Source organism: Panthera tigris, chromosome D2 (genome assembly GCF_018350195.1).
Source record: "Panthera tigris isolate Pti1 chromosome D2, P.tigris_Pti1_mat1.1, whole genome shotgun sequence".
NCBI lineage: Eukaryota > Metazoa > Chordata > Mammalia > Carnivora > Felidae > Panthera > Panthera tigris.
In genome coordinates this window covers 74,568,384-74,591,481 of record NC_056670.1, presented here as the reverse complement: position 1 = coordinate 74,591,481, position 23,098 = coordinate 74,568,384, and the positions used below count along the sequence as shown (strand labels likewise).

Below are 23,098 nucleotides of genomic sequence, written 5' to 3'. Positions count from 1 at the left end.
ACGTTCATGTTCTTTTTCATAAAGTGCAGATTTAATTTTCAATTGTTTGCCTTAGTAAACATCATCTCATTCCAGATCCTCCCTGCCCCCACCCAAGGAGGGAGGGGAAAAGGCTATTTTTCATTTTTACTTAACAAATGTCTAACACAAAGAATAAATGAAAGATCTAATAAAGACAAGATTTTTTTGCAACTGTTTTTCTGGGTAAGATTTCTAAGGACAACAGTAGTGAGCGTAAAATAATTTTTCATAATTAATATGAATACATATAATAACAAATACATAATTTAGACCTCTATGCTTATTTTGCAACTTTTAAGTCTCCAATTATGAAAAAGGTACATAAGCTGAACAAGAATACTTTCCAGTGTGGCCAAATTACTTTCACTGAAGTATGAAGACACTCTCCGGTCTTAGCCTTTGTAATTATGTAAAGTTGCTATTTTCTTCATACCGACATTTATATCCAAAATGGGCTTATTTTTGCTCTATCATATAAGGACTGGCATCTTTTTCAAAAGAATATTGCTAGCAACAGGGTTAATTAAAGAGTACTAATGGCTTAAGTTTGCCAAGTGCTTACTTCTGTGACAATATAAATATGGATTATTAAAGTTGTCTACTCAAGTATAAAATCTATGCAAAATCCTCATAATATAGGCAAAAATGTTTAAAGGCCAAGAAAAAGAATTCTTTTCTTTCACAAGAAAGTGCAACTGCAGGATCTTTTTTGAATGATCTTCTGGACAGTTCTGCAGAAAACTTAGTAGTTTGGCTCAGAAAGTAGAGTTCCTCATGAGGAATAAAAGTTCTTCCTAGAAGAACACAAAGCAAAATTTCAGGCAGCTTTCTGAAAGTAAGCCATTCGTTTGTGGCTACGCAATGGGACAAGTAGAACTGATAATAACGAAGGCTTTCGGGTTTGCTGTGATTTGCACTAAAACTTGGCAGAGCTTTTTTTCTCTTACGCCGGGACACCACGTCGTTGCTCACGTCATAGGTGGTAGTTACAGCACTTGGTCTGACCCTGACCGCAGGCATGAATCTGACCAGGAGGACATCGGAAATGTTTTCATATGTGTTTTAGGGCTTTTTCAGGTCAAATCTCAATACTTTCACATAAATCATTAAAAATAGAACATTTTCTGTGCTATTTTCAGTATTTTACACAGTGGATAACCATGGTGAGAGAACTTTCTATCATTCATCAGGGATATGCTGTCACACAGTCAGATTTTCAGCATTTGCTCGGCTGCTGCTAGATGGTAAAGGAAGTTTTCTGTTGCTGGTGGAAATCGTCTTTGCTTTAGTGCCTCAAAATTGAGAACTAGCTTTTCTCCATCACTAGAAACTTCTGAAAATGGTTCCAGGTGGGTGAAGATTTCTCTAGTTTTTAGAGAAATATCCTTTAATGGAACAAGAAAATATGCCATAAGTTAGCATCAAAAAATATGAATTTTTGCTGCATTTGGAGAGAATTCTTCCTATTTTTTAAGTTTACCAAATTATTTATGCATTACAAAAAATGAAACAAACTTAAAACAACTTAGAAAAACCAACACCATGTTTTTGCCATTTTAGCCATTTTTAAGTGACAACAAGTACATTCAGTGTTTTATGACTACTATCCATTTCCAGAACTTTTTCATCATCCCAAACTGAAATCTTGTACCCATTAAACAATAACTCCCCATCCCTGTCTCCAATGCCTGGTAACCACCATTCTACCTTTTGTTTCTGTGAATTTGCCTGGTTCTGGGTACCTCATATAAGTGAAATCACACAACATTTGTCCTTTCGTGTCTGGCTTATTTCACTTAGCATAATGTTTTCAAGGTTAATACATGTCGTAGCACATGTTAGAACTTCATTGCCTTTTAAGGCTCAGTGATATTCCACCATACGCATATACCACGTTTTGCTTATCCATTCATCCACTGATGGACATTTGGGTTATTTTTACCTTTTGGCTCTTATTTACAGAGCTGCTGTGAACCTGAGTGCACAATTACTTATCTGTGTCTGCTTTCAATTCTTTCTGAAATATACCCAGTAGAATTGCTGGATCTATGGTATTCCTATGTTGAATTTTTAAGGAACCCTGGTATTGTTTTTAGAACACATCTCCCCACCCCCCAAAATCCTCTTCTACCTGGAATAAGTAACCCAGCACCTGCCACATGGGCTGTATTCCTCTTTCCCGACAGTCCTTTGCATGGCTGATGACTCACGAGAGCTCACATTAAAGTCATGTCTTTTTCTTGGTTTGCTGACATCATTAATTCAAATATTTTCAAACCCATACAATATAATATGCCAGGCAATTTCATCATACATTATACTGAGTCACCTGCGTATCACTTTTAGTCCACGAAAAACACAGTAACACAAAACTCATATTTACACAGTTAACCAACATTGTAAAGAGCCAGCATTTTTACTTGAGCGTTGATGGAGGGATGGATGGGCAGTGATGATCCACACGGTAGGAAAGGAAGAGTCTCAGCTCTCAAGGCAAGCCCCGCCCACTCTTCCTGGCCTGAGCAGATGGGCCACCAGCGCTGAACAGAAAGAACGCTGAACAGAAAGAACGGTGCTGCTGGCGGGTTCCTGTCACACCTGTGGCTCCTCTCAACCTTTAGCTCACGTGTCACCTCCTCAGAGAGCTGTCTAATCTCTTCTCTAGTATTCTTCACCTTGACCTTTTGTTTCTATCACAGCATTCATTTCGCATGGCTCACAATGATCTGGCGTTTACTTTTTTTTAAGTTTATTTATTTATTTATTTTGAAAGAGAGAGAGAGAGAGAGAGAGAGCGAGCGAGAGCATGATCTGGGGAGGGGCAGAGAGAAGAGAGAGAATCCCAAGCAGGCTCTGTGCCACCAGCACAGAGTCTGACGTGGGGCTCGAACTCACAAACACGAGACCATGACCTGAACTGAAATCAAGACTCAGACATTTAACCAACCGAGCCACCCAGGTCCCCTTACATTATTTCCTATTCATCTACTCCAATAAATACAACCCTACTGCCCCATGCCTGACATATAGTCAGTGCTCAATAAATATTTTCTGGATAAATGAATGAATAAGTGGAAAAAAGAACCGGGTCCAGCCAGATGAGTAGGGCCTGCCTATCAGAGCCCCCCACCCCCACCCCTGATGAGGTGGCACAGGTACAGACAGTGGGAGACAATCCTTCCAGGCCTCTGGCCCCCACGGGATGACACAAGGGTCTAGATGAGCCAGGGCCCGGAGGCCAGGATGGAAGTGTATCCCGGGAAAAGAGTAAGGAGCTGGGAACAGGCTGAATGCAAACCCGCAGCAGACAGGAAAGGAGCTGGCAGGCTGCGGTGCACAGGAGGGCCTGTCATCACCACAGGGACAGGCTTAAATAAACTCTCCAGCCATCCCGATCCAGAAAGGGGAGAGGGGAGGATCCACATGGAAGCTCTGGTCAGCCTGACAGGGAGACCCCACAGCGGGGCTAGCCCTGCAGGGTGTGAGCCCAGACCTGCTACCTTTGGCAGGGATCGGACTACATGCTTGCTTACTGCTGTTCTGGACACAGTACATCGAAGCTAGATTGAGACGCCCTCTCTAGTCCTCAGCAGCAACTATCTCTTGAAAGTTGTTCCTCCGTGAAAATTCTGCTGGAGCACAGAATGCGTTCGCTCAGGAAAGCATTCCAGACCAGCTGGGGGTCACACCTGTCACCAGCCCCCTGCATGTCTCTGTCCCCAGAGCCTGATAACTATTTGGCTACGGTGGGCCTCTGCCCGCTCCTCTAACCAGGGCCACCCTGCAGACCCTCGTGCCAGCATCTGCCTACGGCTTCTCACGGCTCCCCGCGCCCCAGGCAGTTCTGCCACACGCTGCCCGGCACCACCACTGCACAACTCTCAGTAAGTCAGGGGACTGAGGAGTTACCTGTATGACTTGGCTGTCTGACTTCTCCGGATCTTCTGCAGATTGAACAATCAGCTGACCAATTTCTTTGTGCAGTTTGCCCATTGTCATGGCCTCTGGTGAGATCAAGCAGAAGTGATGTAGATATTTAGAAGTTTACATAATAAAAACCAGGACGCCTATTTGAAAATGTAAACCATCATGCGGAGGAAATTTTCAAAACAACCAACAACCGCCCCCATTTCCATCTTCATCCTGAACGCAAATATGATATCACTCCAAGGGACGTGCTAGGAGGCACGGCATAATCATGATTTCTACTTCGTTCAAAATAAGAACATGCCAATACCAGGTTTCTCCTTCACAACTACCTGATAAGAATTTTTGTTTTTCTTCCTAGGCAAGACCTAATGAAAACTACTGACTACAAGTAAGTTGTGATTTTAAGCCAAGAGCCTAACCTCCCTTCGCAGGTCTTTACGGTTAAGAATTCAAGTGTAACCCGGGGGCCTGGGTGGCTCAGTTGGTTAAGAGTCCCACTTCGGCTCAGGTCATGATCTCACATTCGTGAGTTCGAGCCCCGCGTCGGGCTCTGCGCTGACCGCTCGGAGCCTGGAGCCTGTTTCGGATTCTGTGTCTCCCTCTCTCTCTGCCCCTTCCCCACTCATGCTCTGTCTCTCTCTCAAAAAGAAATAAACATTTGAAAAAAAAATTCAAGTGGAACCTTCTGGTGGGGATCCTACAGCAGCAGAGCGTCCTATCAGTTCTGCAGAAGCCAGCTGAACATTCCAGTGTGTGAAGACCCTCAGAATGTGCAAAGGAAACAACCTAAGTCACACGATTTACATACACTGCTCCTTTTCTGCAGCAAAAAGATGAACAGAAATTTCTGTTTGTCCCTCCAAGGGACAAACTCCATTTGAATGGTGTTGATTTGAGACGAGCTCATCTTATAGACTCGGAGCAACAGAAGGCGGCAGGACATGGCCACCCTTTCTGGTCCTAATGCTTCAGCAATATAAGTGGCCCTGGCCACAGCTAGTATCCTATCACTCTGGCTTTACAAAGGGCAATACTCACCTCCATTCCCTTTTGCTTACTGACACATCGTTCAAAAAGATTTTCCATACAGGATTCATGTTCAGTCCTTGTGCAATAATAAATTTCTATGCCCTTTTTCATTCTCTGTCCTTTAAGAGGTGGAGCCTACTTCCTCTCTCTTACGTGGGGACTGGACTTAATGGCTTCCTTCTAACAAATAGAATATGGAAGAACTGGTATATGACTTCTGAGACTAGGTCATAAAAGGCACTGTGGTCTTTCTGTCTCTTGGATCACTTACTCTTGGGGAAGCCAGCTGTCATGTCATGAGAATACTCAAGCTGCCCTACAGAGAGGCCAGGTGGTGAGGCCTCCTGCTAAAAGTTAGCTTAGAAGTTGAGACTTTGGATGACTGAAGCCTTGGGAATATCTTTGTTTTTTAATGTTTATTTTTGAGAGAGAGACAGAGCATGAGCAGGAGAGGGACAGAGAGAGAGAGGAAGATACAGAATCCGAAGCAGGCTCCAGGCTCTGAACTGTCAGCACAGAGCCCAACATGAGGCTCGAACCTACGAACCATGAGATTATGACCTGAGCCGAAGTCGGACCCTTAACCAACTGAGCCACCCAGGTGCCCCTGCCTTGGCAGTATCTTGATTGAAACCTCATGAGAGACCCTGAGTCGGAACCTCTCAGCTAAGTCAGTCCTAAAACTGTGAGATAATAAATATTTGCTGTTTTAAATTTTTTTTTTTTAACGTTTATTTATTTTTGAGACAGAGAGACACAGCATGAACAGGGGAGGGGCAGAGAGAGAGGGAGACACAGAATCTGAAACAGGCTCCAGGCTCTGAGCAGTCAGCACAGAGCCCGACGCGGGGCTCGAACTCATGGACCACGAGATCATGACCTGAGCTGAAGTCAGACACTTAACCGACCAAGCCACCCAGGCACCCCAATATTTGCTGTTTTAAACTACTAGGTTTAAAAGTGATTTGTTATGCAGCAATAGGTAACTCATACAGCTTGTTTAAACAGAAAAGTTGAGAAACGAGATAGAGACACTATCCTATTGGGGCACCTGGGTGGCTCAGTCGGTTGTGTCCACTCTTGATCTCAGTTCAGGTCATATCTCAAAGGTTCATATGACGGAGCCCCACGTCCGGCTCTGTGCTGACTGCACGGAGACTGCTTGGGATTCTTTCCCCCTCTCTCTGCCCCTCCCCCACTCACGCTTACTCTCTCATAATAAATACATAAACATTACAAAAAAAAGATACTATCTTATTAACATATACTGTACAGCATAAGCACCCAGAATGTACTACTGACATGGCTGGGCCTGTAAGAATAAATGCTCTGTTCCAGACACAGAAAATCTCTCCAGTTTCAGCACAGCGGGCAAAGCAGGCCCTTGAATACCAGTTTTAGAGCATCAGCCTACAGATACAACTGCTTCAGGGGCGCCTGGGTGGCTCGGTCAGTTGAGCGTCTGACTTCAGCTCAGGTCATGGTCTCACGACTCGTGAGTTCGAGCCCCGCGTCAGGTTCTGTGCTGACAGCTCGGAGCCTGGAGCCTGCTTCATATTCTGGGTCTCCCTCTCTCTCTCTCTCTCTGCCCTCTCCTGCTCATGCTGTCTCTCTCTGTCTCTCAAAAATAAAAAAAAAAATAAATAAACATTAAAAAAAAATACAACTGCTTCAGGTGGGCGGCAGGATGGGTGAAACTGATAAAGGAGATTATGCGCACACTTATCTTCGTGAGCCCTGAGTAGCATGTGGAAGTGTTGAATCACTGTACTGAACCCCTGAAACATAACCCTCTATGTTAGCTACACTGGAATTAAAATTTTAATAAATTAATTTTAAAAAGTCTAACTGCTTGGCTTCCATTTTGTATCAACGACGGAAGAGAGAACTAACCTTTCGCAAGTGGGGCAACGGTAATCTCACGATCTGCCAGATTCACAAACACGTCATAGAGGTCTGACCTGTTGCTCACCTCCAAGTCCACAAACCCAGCGATGTAACCTGCATGACACAGATGACCCACATTACCGGAATGGGAACAAATCCTGTTGTGAACGGGTCGAAAGAGAATGGACTCTAAAAGTTCACCAGCTGCTTTTCTTCACTGCTTTACTCAGGGGACATCAGCTGTACCCTCTGGCATTTCTTCAGACTACATTATTGACAGTTGCCTGAAGAAACCCTTCCAACTCAAAACGTCCCCCAAACTACATTGTGGTGTCAAAGAAGAAGGCATTTACTTTTCAGTTACTGCTATTCAGGTCAAGAATGACAGCCGAGGTACAGGTAGCAAGGATTCTCTTGACCAATGTTCCCCCTGTAGGTCTCTGTCTCTAAGCAACCACAGCCACACGCCTGGCTTTCTCAGGGACAGCGTGCTGGGGACGGCATCAACTTTCACCAGTTTCAGATCTGATACAATAAATGCTAAAGGAATTAGGACAACTCAAGAATTAACAGAAGTTTGGAACTGATGTTAAGAAAACAGCTACCAGACTTTTCACATTTCACAGAGCAATACAATTAAAAACAAATAAAAAAAAATTGAGGACCAGTTCACTATTGGGACCTCATCAAAATAAAAAGCTTCTGCACAGCGAAGGAAACAATCGGCAAATCTAAAAGGCAACCGACAGAACGGGAGAAGATATTTCAAAAGACATATCAGATAACGGGTTAGTATCCATAATCTATAAAGAACTTATCAAACTCAGGGCGCCTCAGTGGCTCAGTCAGTTAAGCATCAGGCTCAGGTCATGATCTCATGGTTTGTGAGTTCAAGCCCTGTGTCGGGCTCTGTGCTGACAGCTCAGAGCCTGGAGCCTGCTTCAGATTCTGTGTTTCCCTCTCTCTCTGCCCCTCCCCCGCTCGCACTCTGTCTCTCACTCTCTCTCTCAAAAATAAACATTGAAGAACTTATCAAACTCAACACCCAAAAAAACAAATAATCCAGTGAAGAATTGGGCAAAAGACATGAAAAGACACTTCTCTAAAGAAGACATCCAGATTGCCAACTGACACATGAAAAAATGTTCAATGTTACTCATCATCAGGGAAAAACAAATCAAAACCACAATGAGATACCACCGTACACCTGTCAGAATGGCTAACATTAACAACTCAGGCAACAACAGATGTTGGCGAGGATGCCCAGAAAGAGGATCTCTTTTGCATTGTTGGTGGGAACGCAAGCTGGTGCAACCACTCTGGAAAACAGTATGGAGGTTCCTCAAAAAATTAAAAATAAAACTACCTTATGACCCAGCAACAGCATTACTAGGTATTTATCTAAGGGATACGGGTGTGCTGTTTTGAAGGGACACATGCACCCCCATGTTTATAGAGCACTATCGACAATAGCCAAAGTATGGAAAGAGCCCAAATGTCCATCAATGGATGAATGGATAAAGAAGTGGTATATATATACACAATGGAGTATTACTTGGCAATCAAAAAGAATGAAACCTTGCCATTTGCAACGACGTGGATGGAACTAGAGGGTACTATGCTAAGCAAAATTAGTCAGAGAAAGACAAATATCATATGACTTCACTCCTATGAGGGCTTTAAGAGACAAAACAGATGAACATAAGGGAAGGCAAGCAAAAATAACATAAAAACAGGGAGGAGGACAAAACAGAAGAGACTCTTAAATATGGAGAACAGAGGGTTACTGGAGGGGTTGTGGGAGGGGGGATGGGCTAAATGGGTAAGGGGCATTAAGGAATCTACTCCTGAAATCATTGTTGCACTCTATGCTAACTAAATTGGATGTAAATTTTAAAAAATAAAAATAAAAAATAAAATAAAATGTGAAAAAAAATAAAATTTTTAAGGAAAAAAAATTGGTTGCATTTACCAAAGAAATAATGCATCATCAGTATTCCCTTTGGGAAGGCCAGAAAAAAGTCCTCCCCCAAACCAGGTGAACGCCAAGCCTCTCCTCCTGCGAGACCCCCACTGTCTACCTGGGCACATCCGCAGGGCTTCCAGCTCCTCGGCACTGAGGTGCACATAGGAATGAAGTATGGTCCAGTCCTGTCGATGCCACACCAGGGCAGGCAGAGTCCTGGGGAACGAAGACAAGAACTCAAATGGTTGCTGGCCCGCGCCCGCACCCGCACCCTCCTCCCTCTTCCTCCCGAGGACAGAGCTGGCTGTCAGAGGCAGAGGGGAGAATGAAGACTACACGTGCCCCGACCTCCAGGCTTCAAATTAAAGTAATGCAATGTCTTCAACTCTGCCTTTTTGGGTCAGATTAGCTACAAAAAGCTCAAGGTGAAGTTTCAAAACATCTCCGTGGTGGCAAGGAGTAACACTTCTGAAGTTTTCCTCCAAATGCCTCACTCCGCAAACTGCCACGGAGGGAGTCTGAGGGTAGAATCCAGAGTGGGGCCCTGCAAGCAACACATTTTTTTTGAAGTCTCTCATTTCTATCTTTAAAGTTCCAATCAAACTTGCAAACCACTTTGTGTTTGTTTTTATACAAAATAAGTTTCCTTGAAAAAACCAGTGAAACAGCTGCCGCAGAGAGAGGTGACGAATTGAACTGTGGTATGGTGAATCCGCTGTTGCCCTGCTATGTTTCCCAAGCTGTGGACATCCCCGTTTCAGAAGCATAGATGTAGAGGGAAAGGGTAACTGGGTGGCCATCGCAATGACAGCAGTCCTCGTTTCCAGAGCGCACACGATGAGCAAGGCACACGCCAAGTACTTCACACACGGCATCGCCAGTCCTGACAACAGGCTTACGAAGTGGGCATTATTACCTTCATTTTACAGATACAGAGACGGAGGCTTAGAAAGTTTAAGTATCCTGGATGTGGTCACAGAGCGGGTAAAGCGCCCTCCAGGATTTTAACCCAAGTTCTTCTGACTACCAAACCTTCTTTTTCCCGTTTTCTAACCAGTCAGCCTCCTGGAGCCTCAATTTTCTCATCCGTAAAAGAAGGTAAAGTTCCTTGCAAAGTTCGTGTCACGAGTAAATTTAATAATTGAGGTGATTTATACAACAGCTGGCATACAGTTAAGCACAAAAGCTAGGTCCTCTTGTTTTTAAAAAAGAATCTATGAACAAGTTAGATTTGGTAAAGAAAAAACTTTCAAAACATCTTTATTATAAAAATAAGAGAGGGGCACCTGGGTGGATCAGTCCGTTAAGCATCAGACTCCGGCTCAGGTCATGATCTCGCGGTCTGTGTGTTCAAGCCCCATGTCGGGTTCCGCGCTGACAGCCCGGAGCCTGCTTCAGATTCTGTATCTCCCTCTCTCTCTGCACCCCCCCCCCAACTTGTGTTCTGTCTCTCAAAAATAAATAAATGTTTTTTTTTAAAAAAGAGAAAATCTGTGGTAAAAGTGAAAAAAAAAGAAATAACTTACTTAAAACAGGGGTCAGGAAACTATGGCCATGGATCAGCTGTCTGTCTTTGCACATAAAGTTTTATTGGAACACAGCCATGCTCATTCATTTACATATGCACGACTGGCAGTTCGGTGGTTGGGACAGAGAACTTATGACCTCCAAGCCTAAAATATTTATGGTCTGGCAAGGAAAAGTTCAAACTCCCTGCTCTAAAATATTCTTATTTCTAAATTTAAAGAAGAATCTGCCCAAATTCAGTGACCTTGAACTACTAAAGCTCACCTGAAACATTAGACCAAGATAGCATTTCACCCACAGCCTACCACATTCTATTTATACCAAATGTGTAACAGAACAGAGCACACAGGAACACAGACTGCCCCAAATCAGCTCCCAACAAAGCCTCTACTTTTTAATGACCAGAGACAATACCTGGTGAACTCCTGGACAGCTTCTATTTTGGGGTGATAGACGACAATTCTTTTCTTTAGCATCAGTGCTGTGTGTAAGATAACGGTTTCCATTCCAAACTGAGATACAATGTCTTAAAACACAAGAAATTATAATATTACTGCATTAAATAATATGTAAGAAAATAACATTTTTATTGGAAGGAATTCTTTCCAATAAATGCAGAGTTTATTTTCTGTATACAGAATTATTTTCAATACAGAGAATAAAAAAGCACCTTATGCACTGGATGAGCATATAAATCCAGACATCTGCTCCCTAGGATGGGTGCTATGACAGCTTAAACCTGACCCCCCTCCAAGGGACTCTGCACTGGATGCACAGATGAAGCCAGAGCCCAAAGAAAGTGGAATAAATGATATGAAGGGAACCAGTATCTTTCTGTGTCATGAAACACCCTTAGGTTTAAAAAAAAAAAAAAAAAGTTTACTCTGGAGCACCTGGGTGGCTCATTGGCTTAAGCAACTGACTCTTGATTTCGGCTCAGTTCATGATCTCACAGTTTGTGGGTTCAAACCCCACATAGGGCTCTACACTGACACTACAGAGCCTGCTTGGGATTCTATCTGCCCCAACCCCGCTGGCTCTCTCTCTCTCTCTAATAAATAAACATTCAAAAATAATAATAGATAAATAAATAAAAGTTCATGGACACCACCCCTCCACCAATACATACGTCATTATGTAAGTCCTTTTGAGACAGCTGAACAAACCTGTCAATAGGACGCTTAGAAACCATATAGAACAGCAGGTTCACGAGCTAAGACAGGCGCTGTAGGAGGACAAGAGTGAAGGCCAGCATTTCCCCTTTCCTCCCTTTTAAGGACCCTGAAATCTGTGGCTTAGCCCTGCACTGCTGTTTTGGATTTTCCAGTTGGGAGAGGAAGGCGGAGAGTTAGAAGAGGAACTCTGGGTCAGGGGCCTGAGCTCTCCACATGGAGGAAGTAACTGCTAAAATGTAAGGAAAGAAAAACGATGGAAGTCGGCAGACACTCAAGCTGTGAAATTCAGCTTACCCACAAAAGAACATTTCTGTATTATTAACAGTCAGAATCGTGTGGAAAGGGCCACCACAAAAATCTGCTTTCCTACGACAGAATTCTAATCAAATAAGGCAATGTAGAAGTTGAACTACCCTCCTGTATAGCAAATAAATATTACATAGATGAAAATATACAGAAAGATGGAATATTAGAGTACAATGAGGATTGCCCTTGGCTTGGGGATCTTGTTGTTGGGATGGAACCATCCGGGACGGGTTTTTGTTTTGTGGGCTGTGTGTGTGTCTGCATGTGTTTACCTTTGATGGAGCCTGCAAGATAAGCCTTTCGGGCATCAAAATCTTTGCTAAGGAAAGAGCCATTTTCTTCACTCTGGCATATCCCCTTTGTGAGTACTGCAATATAACTCTCCATCATTTTAACTGGGCTCCCATGTTTCAGGTACATTCTGTAAGAAAAGACAAAAAACAACCATACTTTTATATAGCATGAACCACACAGAGCAATGCGCCCAAGGCTGGGTATGGGTACTTCCTAAAAAATCTAAGTCAACCTGCTGATAACGCTTCTGAATGCCTGAAACTTTTTATGACATGACTACTTCTATAATTTAATTCGATAATGTATTGAAAAAAACAACCATTCAAGAGACCTCCAACAACTCCCTGAAGCTGGCTTTCTCCTTCCATCTCCATAGCCCACTCGAGCAGGAGAGTAAGCTAAGGACTTTCTAAGGACTCATTTTTCTTTTTTTCCCTAAGTTTTATTTTTTAAGTTTATTTATTTTGAGAGAGAGAGAGAGCATGTGCACACCCGCACAAGTCAGAGAGGGGCAGAAAGAAGGAGAGACAGAATCCCAAGCAGGCTCCACACCATCAGCACACAGCCTGATGTGGGGCCTGAACTCACGAACCCAGGAGATCATGACCTGAGCTGAGATGCTTAACCAACTGCACCACCCAGGCGCCCCTGAGGGCCCACTATTCTTAAAAAAAATATTGCATTTTTATCTGTCTTATATTCACAAATGGTGCTTCTAGCCATAAGGACTCTATTATTGCTGGGATTTCCTTTGACAAGAAAGGAGTTTTACACATTGTTCACAGAGAAAACAGTAATTATAGAACCTATATTTATTATCAGAGTTCCCAGAGGTAACTATATTTAGATAATTAAGAAATCAAACTCCTTTAAGTTTCTGGTGGTAAGTATACACTAGATATATTCATCATCAAGTTCCAGAAAACGCTGACAGGAAACTGCCTACATTTATAGCTCACATGTGAAATCAGTCTCTTCCCCTGAAATCTCTTCCTCTGAGTAACTAAATCTAAATTTTGCATGAGAAGCAGGACTGGGCCTACTTGAGCCTTTTAGTAGCTAAATGGATTAAAAAACTGGAAAGAAAATAAAATTATTGTTTAAAACAGATCATTTGAGGGATACCTGGGTAACTCAGTCAGTTAAGCGTCTGACTCTCAGTTTCAGTTCAGATCATGATCTCACGGTTCGGGAGTCTGAGCCCCTCGTTGGGCTCTGTGCTGACAGTGTGGAGCCTGCTTGGGATTCTCTCTCTCCATCTCTCTCTCTTCCCCTAACCCACACATGCTCTATCTCTCTCAAAAATAAACATTAAAAAAAAAAAAAGATTTAAAAAAATTTTTTTAAATAAAATAGATCACTTGAAACTGTATTTATTGTAGGTTAAGTGAAAAAAGCAAGTGTTGTAACTACTAGCCAGTCAGTGTTTTTAAATGACTTCAATGCACAATTGAGGGAAAGAGGTAGAGAACAATGAATATGGTAAGCTATCCTACATGTAAACTAGTCAAACCCATGAACTCATATACGTGCTTCTATATGGAGAAAATATCTCCGGTATGATATAAAGAAAACAGCCCCAGGAGTGCCCCGGGGTGGGGGTCGGGAGGCAGATTTGAAGGCTAGGAATAGGGAGAGGAAGGGACCTAGGTTTCACTGTATACCCTTCTGTATTGTCTGTATTTTTTTCCTGTGTGCTTACATTACCACCACCAAACAAACAAACAATATACCATTAAAACTGTAAAATAGACGGGCACCTGAGTGGCTCAGTCAGTTAAGTGTCCGACTCTTGATTTCTGCCTAAGCCATGATCTCACTGTTTGTGAATTGGAGCCCTGCATCAGGCCACATTGTCAGTGTGGAGCCTGCTTGGGATTCTCTCTCTCCCTCTCTCTGCCCCTCCCTTGCTCACGTGTGTACGCGTGCACGCGCGCGCGCACACACACACACACACACACACACACACACACACACTCTCTCTCTCTCTTTCTCAAAATAAATAAACTTAAAAAAAAAAACACCCTGTGAAATAGAAACGATATACAGTAATGGAGAAGAGAAACACAGGAAGGGTAGTAGGATAAGATCACTTTTTCCATAACAACCCTGGGCCATGAACTACTGACAGAAGCAAGGATCCCCCCAAATCATTCCATAGGAAAACCACAAAGTGCAACCCAGGGGAACTTACTCAGATGGGACAGCCGGAGGCTGTCACACCTGGCCCGGACAACTGGTTCCAAGTGAAACCCTGGTTCTCTACCACGGCCACTAGCTAGAGGCTCCAGAAGATGAAGGGGGTCATGGCAAATGACCTGGATCCCACACAGGGAACGAACCCCCTCGTGTGGGCTTCCGCTGCCACTGTGAGCAGCGTGCTATGGAAGGCACGCCTGCCTGTCCCCTCCCCAGAAACGGAAGGGAGCACCTCCATGGTAAGCAGCAGCATCGAAAAGTGTTGGTCTATGTACTTGTGCACACAGACAGGTGTTAGTGGGGAGAGGCAGTGTGTGTGTGTGGCAAGAGCATGTGGGTATGTACACATGCAAGGGTACGTGCAGTAAGGTGCAGGGGGCACAAGAGGTGGCTGCCAATAGCTCTCAGTCCTCCTTTCTCCTAAACTGTGACAGGAGAAGAGTCCGGAACCCAACAATGCCATGGCACTACAGAAGCTGAGGAACCTTCCAGCTTCCTCCCGGGCAGGAAGTGGAATCTAAAGCAATCTTAAATTTTGAGCCCAAGAATATTTCCCAGTGAATTCACTGGGAAACCTAACCCTGACTCAGCCAAATGAAATGGGAGTCCAACGTTTGTTCAAAAGCAGCTTTACAGTGTTTTTAGCTCATGGCTTGTAGACGGCGTCTCTTCTCACAATAATAATCTCCCTTTGTGTCAGTGCCATGGTAGCAGACAACTGTTTATATTCCACAATGAACCATATACCTGGGACTTATCTTAAGAGAGCAAAAAGGTTTTCTTATCATAGCTGGCTGCAAAACAGTAAAACTTCATTCTGTGAAAATACAATCTACCTGAAACCCTTAAGTAATTAGAAAGTAGTCTTCTGCTACATGTAGATATAGATATATAGATATAGATATAGTTATGGATATAGACATACAGATATAGATAGCCAGAGATAGATAGCATGTGTGTGTACACATAAAAATGGCAAAAAAGCAACCATTCATCAGGCTTATAGCGAGGAACACAAAAACAACTCCCTTTGCCCCCCACCCCATCTAAAACAACTTACTGAGCATAAGCCTGAGGGCTGATGTTGTAATACATAACCTCTAGAATTACAATTCTATCTAGTAACAACAATATTTAAAAAAAAAAAAAAATCTAAAACCCTGTCAAAGCCCTGATTGAGGAAAAAACTAATTTCCCCAAGATACAAGAAAGGTTTGATTAACCCCACTATATACACTCACCAAGGCAAGAAAGCAGACTGGTATATTTTACATACAATTTTTCAACAGCTGGGATGAAACTAAAGAAGTTTACCTGAATCACTATTAACCAATTAATTGGATTCTCAGCTTCCCAGCACTCCAGCTAAGAAGTATTTTCCTGCGTTTTTGCATAATTCAAAATGCTCATTGACTTTCCCCAAAATGACTCCCCCACACAGACCTTGACACATATAAACTAGCTTACCACTTCGCCAGCACTTAACTTATCCGTCCTGCTAAGGAAAGTTCTAGATTGGAAGTGAGCAGAAGTGTCAGGCCAAAAGTAGCAAGTGACTCAAATACCCAAGAACTACAATCGTTGTGTAAATTGCTTTTTGTCCTCCCTTCTACCATTTTCCCAAATAAGAGCAGTGTCATAAAAGCAGAAGAGAAAGTTCCTCTTACAAAAGTTTCCAGAGGGCCAGTAAAGATTAAGTTGGGGAAGCAGAGGGCTGAAATTTGCTTCCTCCGTGTAGAAATCTGCTATGTAACTACCGAGCAAGATCTTCATTTTTGTAGGATAGCATTTAATACAGTTTTCATACAGACCTACACAATATCCTAGTGAAGGCGGCATATTTCTCTGGATTAAAATCTTTGGCGGTCAGAACAATAGAAAAATGAGTCACCTGTCCAAAAGAAACAAAAAGTATACTTTTTAAAGACACTTTCACAGATTTAAATTTTATTACTACATTCTAGCAAACCTCTTGTACAAGACATAACAGCATTAAAAAGAAAAGATCAAAATGTAACCAAGTTCTCACTTCCTTGTTTATACTTTTATGTTTACATACACACATATAAAAGATATGTACTTATATATACCTATATATTTCATTTCTTAGATAAGAATGTAGTACTTTTAGAGTTAACATCTTTTCAAAAACACAAATATATTTCAAATATCAAAAATGTGAGTTTTCATTTAAAGTACTCTCACCTCATCAAAGCAGAATTAGAAATGTCATATCAGATCTACCAATTTATCAACTCTTAATTAATGAAAGAGGATACAAAACAACAAAAATACACACAGTAAGATCACACAGTTCCTGAAATAGTCAATGCTCTACAGAATGCCATATAATCTCTGTAGAAAGCACACTGTAACAATAAGCTTCATTTGTCTATACTCCTCTATTATTATAAATATAAATTTCTTCTAATCATATACCTATTATTCCCATTAATGAGATAAAATTCAGGACTTTATAAAAGGCAAAGCATTTAAGAAATACATTTTTAGAAATCATATTCTTTTTTTTTTTTAATTAAAAAAAATTTTTTTTTAATGTTTATTTATTTTTGAGACAGAGAGAGACAGAGCATGAACGGGGGAGGGGCAGAGAGAGAGGGAGACACACAATCGGAAGCAGGCTCCAGGCTCTGAGCCATCAGCCCAGAGCCCGACACGGGGCTCGAACTCACGGACCGCGAGATCGTGACCTGAGCTGAAGTCGGATGCTTAACTGACTGAGCCACCCAGGCGCCCCAGAACTCATATTCTTAAGTATAAGAACTACCTCTAAATCTTGTCATTTTTCAAATCTGAAAAGCAGATTTGAAATCGATGTTGCTGCTATTGACATTATGGAACAAAACACAGATAAACCTATTTGACACATCAAGACTTTTCAGCAAGAACTTAATGAACATAAACGAAAGATTTTATAACACATTGAAAACTATCTTTTTGCAAATTTACATTTTCTAATTATGAATCTGTTTTGTTTTAAACCTCTAACAGTTTTAAACTGTTGCCTTCTTGTTATTTTAAAAGTAACTCCTTAAATTTAAATTGATATCTTGGACATGTTTCATGATTATTGGCTATAAAAGTAGCCCTAGATGGTAAAAGAAGTCCCCACACAGGCACACACCAGGAGCTTCGTCACTTTCCAATATTTCTTTATTTGAAAAAAAAAACAAAACAAAAAACCCTGCTGGTTACTTGGAATTAGAAAAGCCCACAGTGACCACATACTGGTTTTCAACATGTCACATTGATACTATTCATATCAAATGACACACACACAAAAGCCTACTTAATACATGTTTCCTTAATTCTCCTTTCTATTCCTAACATATCCTTACCATCCATAAACAAATGAAAAAAAGTTTTCTTAATTATATCAAGGATAACTTTATCTTTAAAAATTTTGGGGGGGTAAGGGGCATTAAGGAATCTATTCCTGAAATCATTGCTTCACTATATGCTAACTAATTTTGATGCAAATTTTAAAAAATAAAAAATAAAGTTAAAAAAAAATTTTTTTTAATGTTTATTTATTTTTGAGCGGGGAGGGAAGGGAGACACAGAAGGAGAGACGGAGACACAGAATCTGAAGCCGGCTCCAGGCTCTGAGCTGTCAGCACAGAGCCCGACACAAGACCCGAAGCCACTGAGTTGTGAGATCATGACCTGAGCCAAAGTCGGACACTCAACCAACTGAGCCACCCAGGCATCCCAAGGATAATTTTATCTTTTAAAACGGTTTTTAGGGCGCCTGGGTGGCTCAGTCGGTTAAGCTTCTGGCTCTTGACTTCGGATCAGATCATGATCTTGTGGTTTGTGGGTTCCATCCCCATGTCAGGCTCTGCACTAACAGTGCAGAGCCTGCTTGGGATTCTCTCTCTCTCCTTCTCTCTACCCCTCCCATGCTCTGTCTCTCTCTCTCAAAACAAATAAACTTAAAACAAACAAACAAACAAACAAACTTAGGGGCGCCTGGGTGGCTCAGCTGGTTAAGTGTCCGACTCTTGATCTTGGCTCAGGTCATGATCTCATGGTTTGAGTTTGAGCCTCGCGCTGGGCTCAGCGCTGACAGTGTGGAGCCTGCTTGAGGTTCTCTCTCTGCCCCTCCCCTGCTCAATCTCTCTCAAAATAAATAAACTTAAGGGAAAAAAAAAACTTAAAATGGTTTTTAATTATGGACAAATGCTTCTTTCCACTTTTATTTATTTATTTTTTTTTTAATTTTTTTTTTTTTCAACGTTTTTTATTTATTTTTGGGACAAAGAGAGACAGAGCATGAACGGGGGAGGGGCAGAGAGAGAGGGAGACACACAGAATTGGAAACAGGCTCCAGGCTCCGAGCCATCAGCCCAGAGCCTGACGCGGGGCTCGAACTCACAGACCGCAAGATCGTGACCTGGCTGAAGTCAGACGCTTAACTGACTGCGCCACCCAGGCGCCCCTGCTTCTTTCCACTTTTAATCGGTCACGACTTTGCACGTCCACATTACTACTCCATCAGAGTATAACCCAGAAAGGACTTCACTACACCAGCCATAGGGTCAGTCAATAGAATGTATATCAACCAATATTCATAGAATGAATAAGAGTGAAATTTGAAAGGGGACATTCCCAGTGAAAAGCATATCTGGTATTTTTCAAAAGCGTATTGTGAGCAATAATGTCTAAAGCTAAGAGTCACTGGAAGAATGTTACGTCACTTTAAATATTTTTGGTTGTTAGACCTTCATGCAGTCATACCTTTATCAAAACTGAAGAATCTGGAACTTCAACTGTTGTGATATAAAACCATGTTCTTCTGTACTGACCAAAGACGAAGGGATGGAGAAGTTTGTTCTCATCTGTAAGGCAGCATTTTCTCAGCAGTAAACTCCTTAAAGTAGCTGTCGTGGAAGGATAACACCACACCCACAGAACTTCTCCATTTGTGTCCTTTTCTACGGTGGAAAGATGGTCACTGTGAGAATGTCAAACAGCAGCAAGGAAGTGAATTGATTGGTTACTCAGAAGCACTTAGCGGAATCAGTTTTCACATCCCATTTTACAAAGCATCCCGGAGCATGTGTGACCCCAAATTCCCATCCACCTCTGTTGGTCAAATCATGCAGCTCTCCTGATCTTGAGTTTTAGGCCACCTGAGTAAAAACCTTTTACAACAAATCATGAATGAAAACTTAAGGGGCACCTGGGTGGCTTAGTCAGTTAAGCATCCGACCTTGGCTCAGGTGGTGGTCTCATGGTTCGTGAGTTCGAGCCCTGCGTCGGGTTCTGTGCTGACAGCTCGGAGCCTGGAGCCTGCTTCCGATTCTGTGTCTCCCTCTCTCTCTGCCCCTCCCCTGCTCGTGCTCTGTCTCTCTCTCTCTCTCAAAAATAAATAAACATTAAAAAATTTTAAGGAAAAGAAAATCTGAGCCTTAAATTTGGCAGAGTTCTTTCCTATCTCCTCCCACACAAATTCATAAACTCAGCATTACGTTTTGTTTTAATTTTAATTAAAATTAAATTTTAATTTTTAATTTTTTTTTAAGTTTATTTATTTTGAGAGAGCAAAGAGAAGACAGAGTGAGAGCAGGGGAGGGGCAGAGAGAGAAGGAGAGAGAGGGTTTCAAGCAGGCTCCACGTTGTCAGTGGAGAGCCCAATGTGGGGCTCAATCTCACAAACCTTGAGATTATGACCTGAGTTGGTCACTTAACCAACTGAGCCCCCCAGGTGTCCCCTCAGCCTTACATTTTTATCAGTTAGAAGGATCTTTAATAAATACACAGGAAGTGTTTGTCAAAAACAAAACTGGAGATGAAGAAAATGGTGAAATCTCTTTTAAATCATGTTATATACTGATTGTATAAATTCTATATTTAACATTGTAATAGTAATAATAATAATGTAATAATAATAGTAATAATAATAATGGTTATCCTGTCACATAATGTAGTTTCCTCATCACAGTAAACACCTCAATAACCTAGCCTAAGCTTCAGAAAAACAGTTACTGTGCATATAGCAGTATGGATGCAGATTTTTGTTATGGAAAATATCAAGTTCATAAAAAAATGAATTCCCGTCTCCATCATTCAGCTCCAGCAATTATCAACACCTGGTCCCTCCTTGTTTCTAATGTTCCCCCTCCCCCATTATTTGGAAGCAAATTCCTTTTAAATCCGTTTCCATACGAAAAATAAAAATCTGAATTGAAAATATGATTGTAAGTCATCTTCGTCTTTGCCGTTACCAGATAAAGTCAGAATTTAACCTAACCTTATTCACAAGTACCTTCAAGCAGGACTAAGATGCTTGAAGTACTTAGGTTTTGTTTTGAAGCAGTTCTAAAACCACATTAGAAATAATACAGGGGAAATAAAAAAGAAACACAGGAAGCCATTCCCAGATAAATGCACTCCTTTGAAACACTGAGAAATAATCAGCACAGTTAGCCGGTTTTGCTGAACGCAAGCAACGTTCTTCCACACTAGAGGAATAGAATGTTATCTCAATGGAGTATTACTTCAAAGGTCAACGGCACGCAGGGAACCGACAGACGTTCATTCAAGCAACCCGCGGCCGCCAATGGGATGAATGGTTCCTTGAAACACCCAACCCTGAGACGCTGCACACGGCTCAGGCACACCCAAAGATCCCAACGTACTTCCTCAACCACTAATTCCTCAAATCTAACCGGGATCCCGCCGTACATGATTGTATGTATGTAGACACGCCGGCTACGTGCCTGAGCTCTATCACATGATACAGGATTCCGCCACTGGTGTGAGTTGGGGCTCTGCGGCTAGACCGCAAGGGTCCCAACCCTGGCTCCGCCGCTTCCTAGCACGCGTCCGTGCGCAAAGGACACCCTGGGCCTCCATCTGCTTCTCCGAAATGTGGTCACCAAACATTACCCACATCCCCTGGAGCCGTGGTAGAAGTTTAATGGGAGATAATCCGTGCATAATGCTCAGCACTCGGGGCTGGCACAGTTGGTCACGGTGACTCGAACTGCTCAATCACATAATCGGGGCCAGCCGGGCGCCGGGCAGGCAGTCACGCGTGCCTCCCGCACGCTCCGAGGTCTGCCCTGCCGCCTCCCCGCCACCCCCCCCCCGCACCGCCCACTACCCGCTCTCGGCCCAGCCCCTGCCCCGCCTGCGCAGCGGCCCCTCGCAGCCGCCGGAGCTCCGTCACCCTCGACGTCCGGGCTTCTGCGCATCATGGGGCGTCCGGCAGGAGGCCCGGGGTCCCTCCGCCCTGCTGCCCCGCCCGGACGGGTCCCACGCGAGGCTACAGGCGGACCCGCCCAGGGCGGCTGGCCGGGTCCCCGCGCCCCGCAGCGCCCCCCGCCCCGGCCCAACAGAGAAGGGGCCGCGACCTCCTCACCGCAGGCGGCGCCGGGGACCGCGGGAGCAGAGGCCACCCCGGGCCCAGGCGGAGGCCGAACTGGGGCGCGGGACTGCGGGGCAGGGCGCCTTCGTCCTCACCGATCAGCCCGACTCCGAGCATCAGCTGAGTGTCCGCCGCCTCCGCAGCAGCCATTTTCCGCCGCCGCCGCCGCCGCAGCGCGCCGCTCCCAACAATCCGCTCGCAGGCCCCGCCCCTCCTCCAGGGCACGCCCACCATCCGGTCCCACCCTCAATCAAGGCCCCGCCTCTCCCTCTGGCCCCACTTGGGTCCCGCTCGCCCTGACTTCCTGCCCCCCCACCCACCTTCAGCCCTCAGCTCTTTTTTTTTTTTAATTTTTTTGTTGTTGTTATTTATTTTTGAGAGAGAGAGAGAGAGAGACAGAGCACAGGCAGGGGAGGGGCAGGGACAGAGGGAGACACAGAATCTGAAGCAGGCTTCAGGCTCTGAGCTGTCAGCGCAGAGCCCAACGCGGGGCTTGAACTCACAAACCATGAGATCATGACCTGAACCCAAGTCAGACACTCAACCGCCTGAGCCACCCACGAGCCCCAGCCCTCAGCTCTTCAAGCTCGGAAAACTCCTCAGCCTGGGCATCTTTCCTCAATTCCTCTAATCCGATCTTCATAAGCCCTCTATTCAACCCACTCCAATCTTCCCTCCCCTCCAATCTTTTCTCATTCTACCTCTGCCCTCCAGGCCGGCTAAAAAGAGGAGTCATGAGTATGGAGGAACGGTCTCCCTCCATCCACCCACCCACCCAACCATCCATCCATCCATCCACTCATTCATTCATTCATCCATCCATCCATCTATTCATCTATCCATCCCAAAAACAAAAACAAACAAAACCAAAACGAAACAAAACAAAAAGCCCGGAAGATTTGAAAAAGCTTTGGGAATATAGTGTTGAACAAGATAGAGCATTCTAGTGGAGGGAGACAGACAATTGCTGAGTAAAATAATACAAAACAGCCTAGAGTGATAAGCCCATTGCAATAACATAGTGGAGTGTGTTAGAAAGTGGAGGGGATGTACTGCTTTAAAATAGGTGTCAAGGAAGGCTCCTCAAGGAAGAGATATTTAGACAGAGATAGGCATGTTGAGAAGGAGCCAGGCAGTTTGTGTAGCTCCAGGATCCCTCCTCATGGATCTTCTGTGCCTCCAACCCCAAACCTCACAAAACTAATTAGGGAGGGTCTTTGGTATCTACAGGAATATCATACCATCTCCAACTCACTTGACGTACATTTTAAACTATTTAATATAAAATATTATATATATATACACCAATTGTTACATATATACATAAATGCTAATTTAAGGAAAAGAGGTGGTTATCCCCCAGTTTAA

General features: G+C 43.4%; 1 protein-coding gene across 3 annotated transcripts; it reads right to left on the bottom strand.

Annotated features, from left to right (window-relative positions):
• Positions 1–13: 13 nt before the first annotated feature.
• On the bottom strand, positions 14–21,912 carry DENND10 (DENN domain containing 10). 3 transcript variants are annotated; one of them, XM_042960088.1, is made up of 9 exons: positions 21,826–21,912; positions 19,096–19,292; positions 16,146–16,225; positions 12,114–12,262; positions 10,775–10,886; positions 8,949–9,049; positions 6,874–6,981; positions 3,931–4,025; positions 14–1,406 (listed from the first exon to the last, which is right to left on the bottom strand). In XM_042960088.1, exons 1-9 carry the CDS (start codon positions 21,878–21,880, stop codon positions 1,230–1,232), a joined length of 1,074 nt encoding a protein of 357 aa, XP_042816022.1. In that variant the 5' UTR covers positions 21,881–21,912; the 3' UTR covers positions 14–1,229. The 3 variants fall into 3 exon arrangements, with proteins under 3 accessions (XP_042816022.1, XP_042816023.1, XP_015394271.1); XM_042960089.1 differs by lacking the exon at positions 21,826–21,912 and adding an exon at positions 21,725–21,816; XM_015538785.2 differs by lacking the exons at positions 16,146–16,225; positions 21,826–21,912 and having other exon boundaries at positions 19,096–19,184.
• Positions 21,913–23,098: the final 1,186 nt, after the last annotated feature.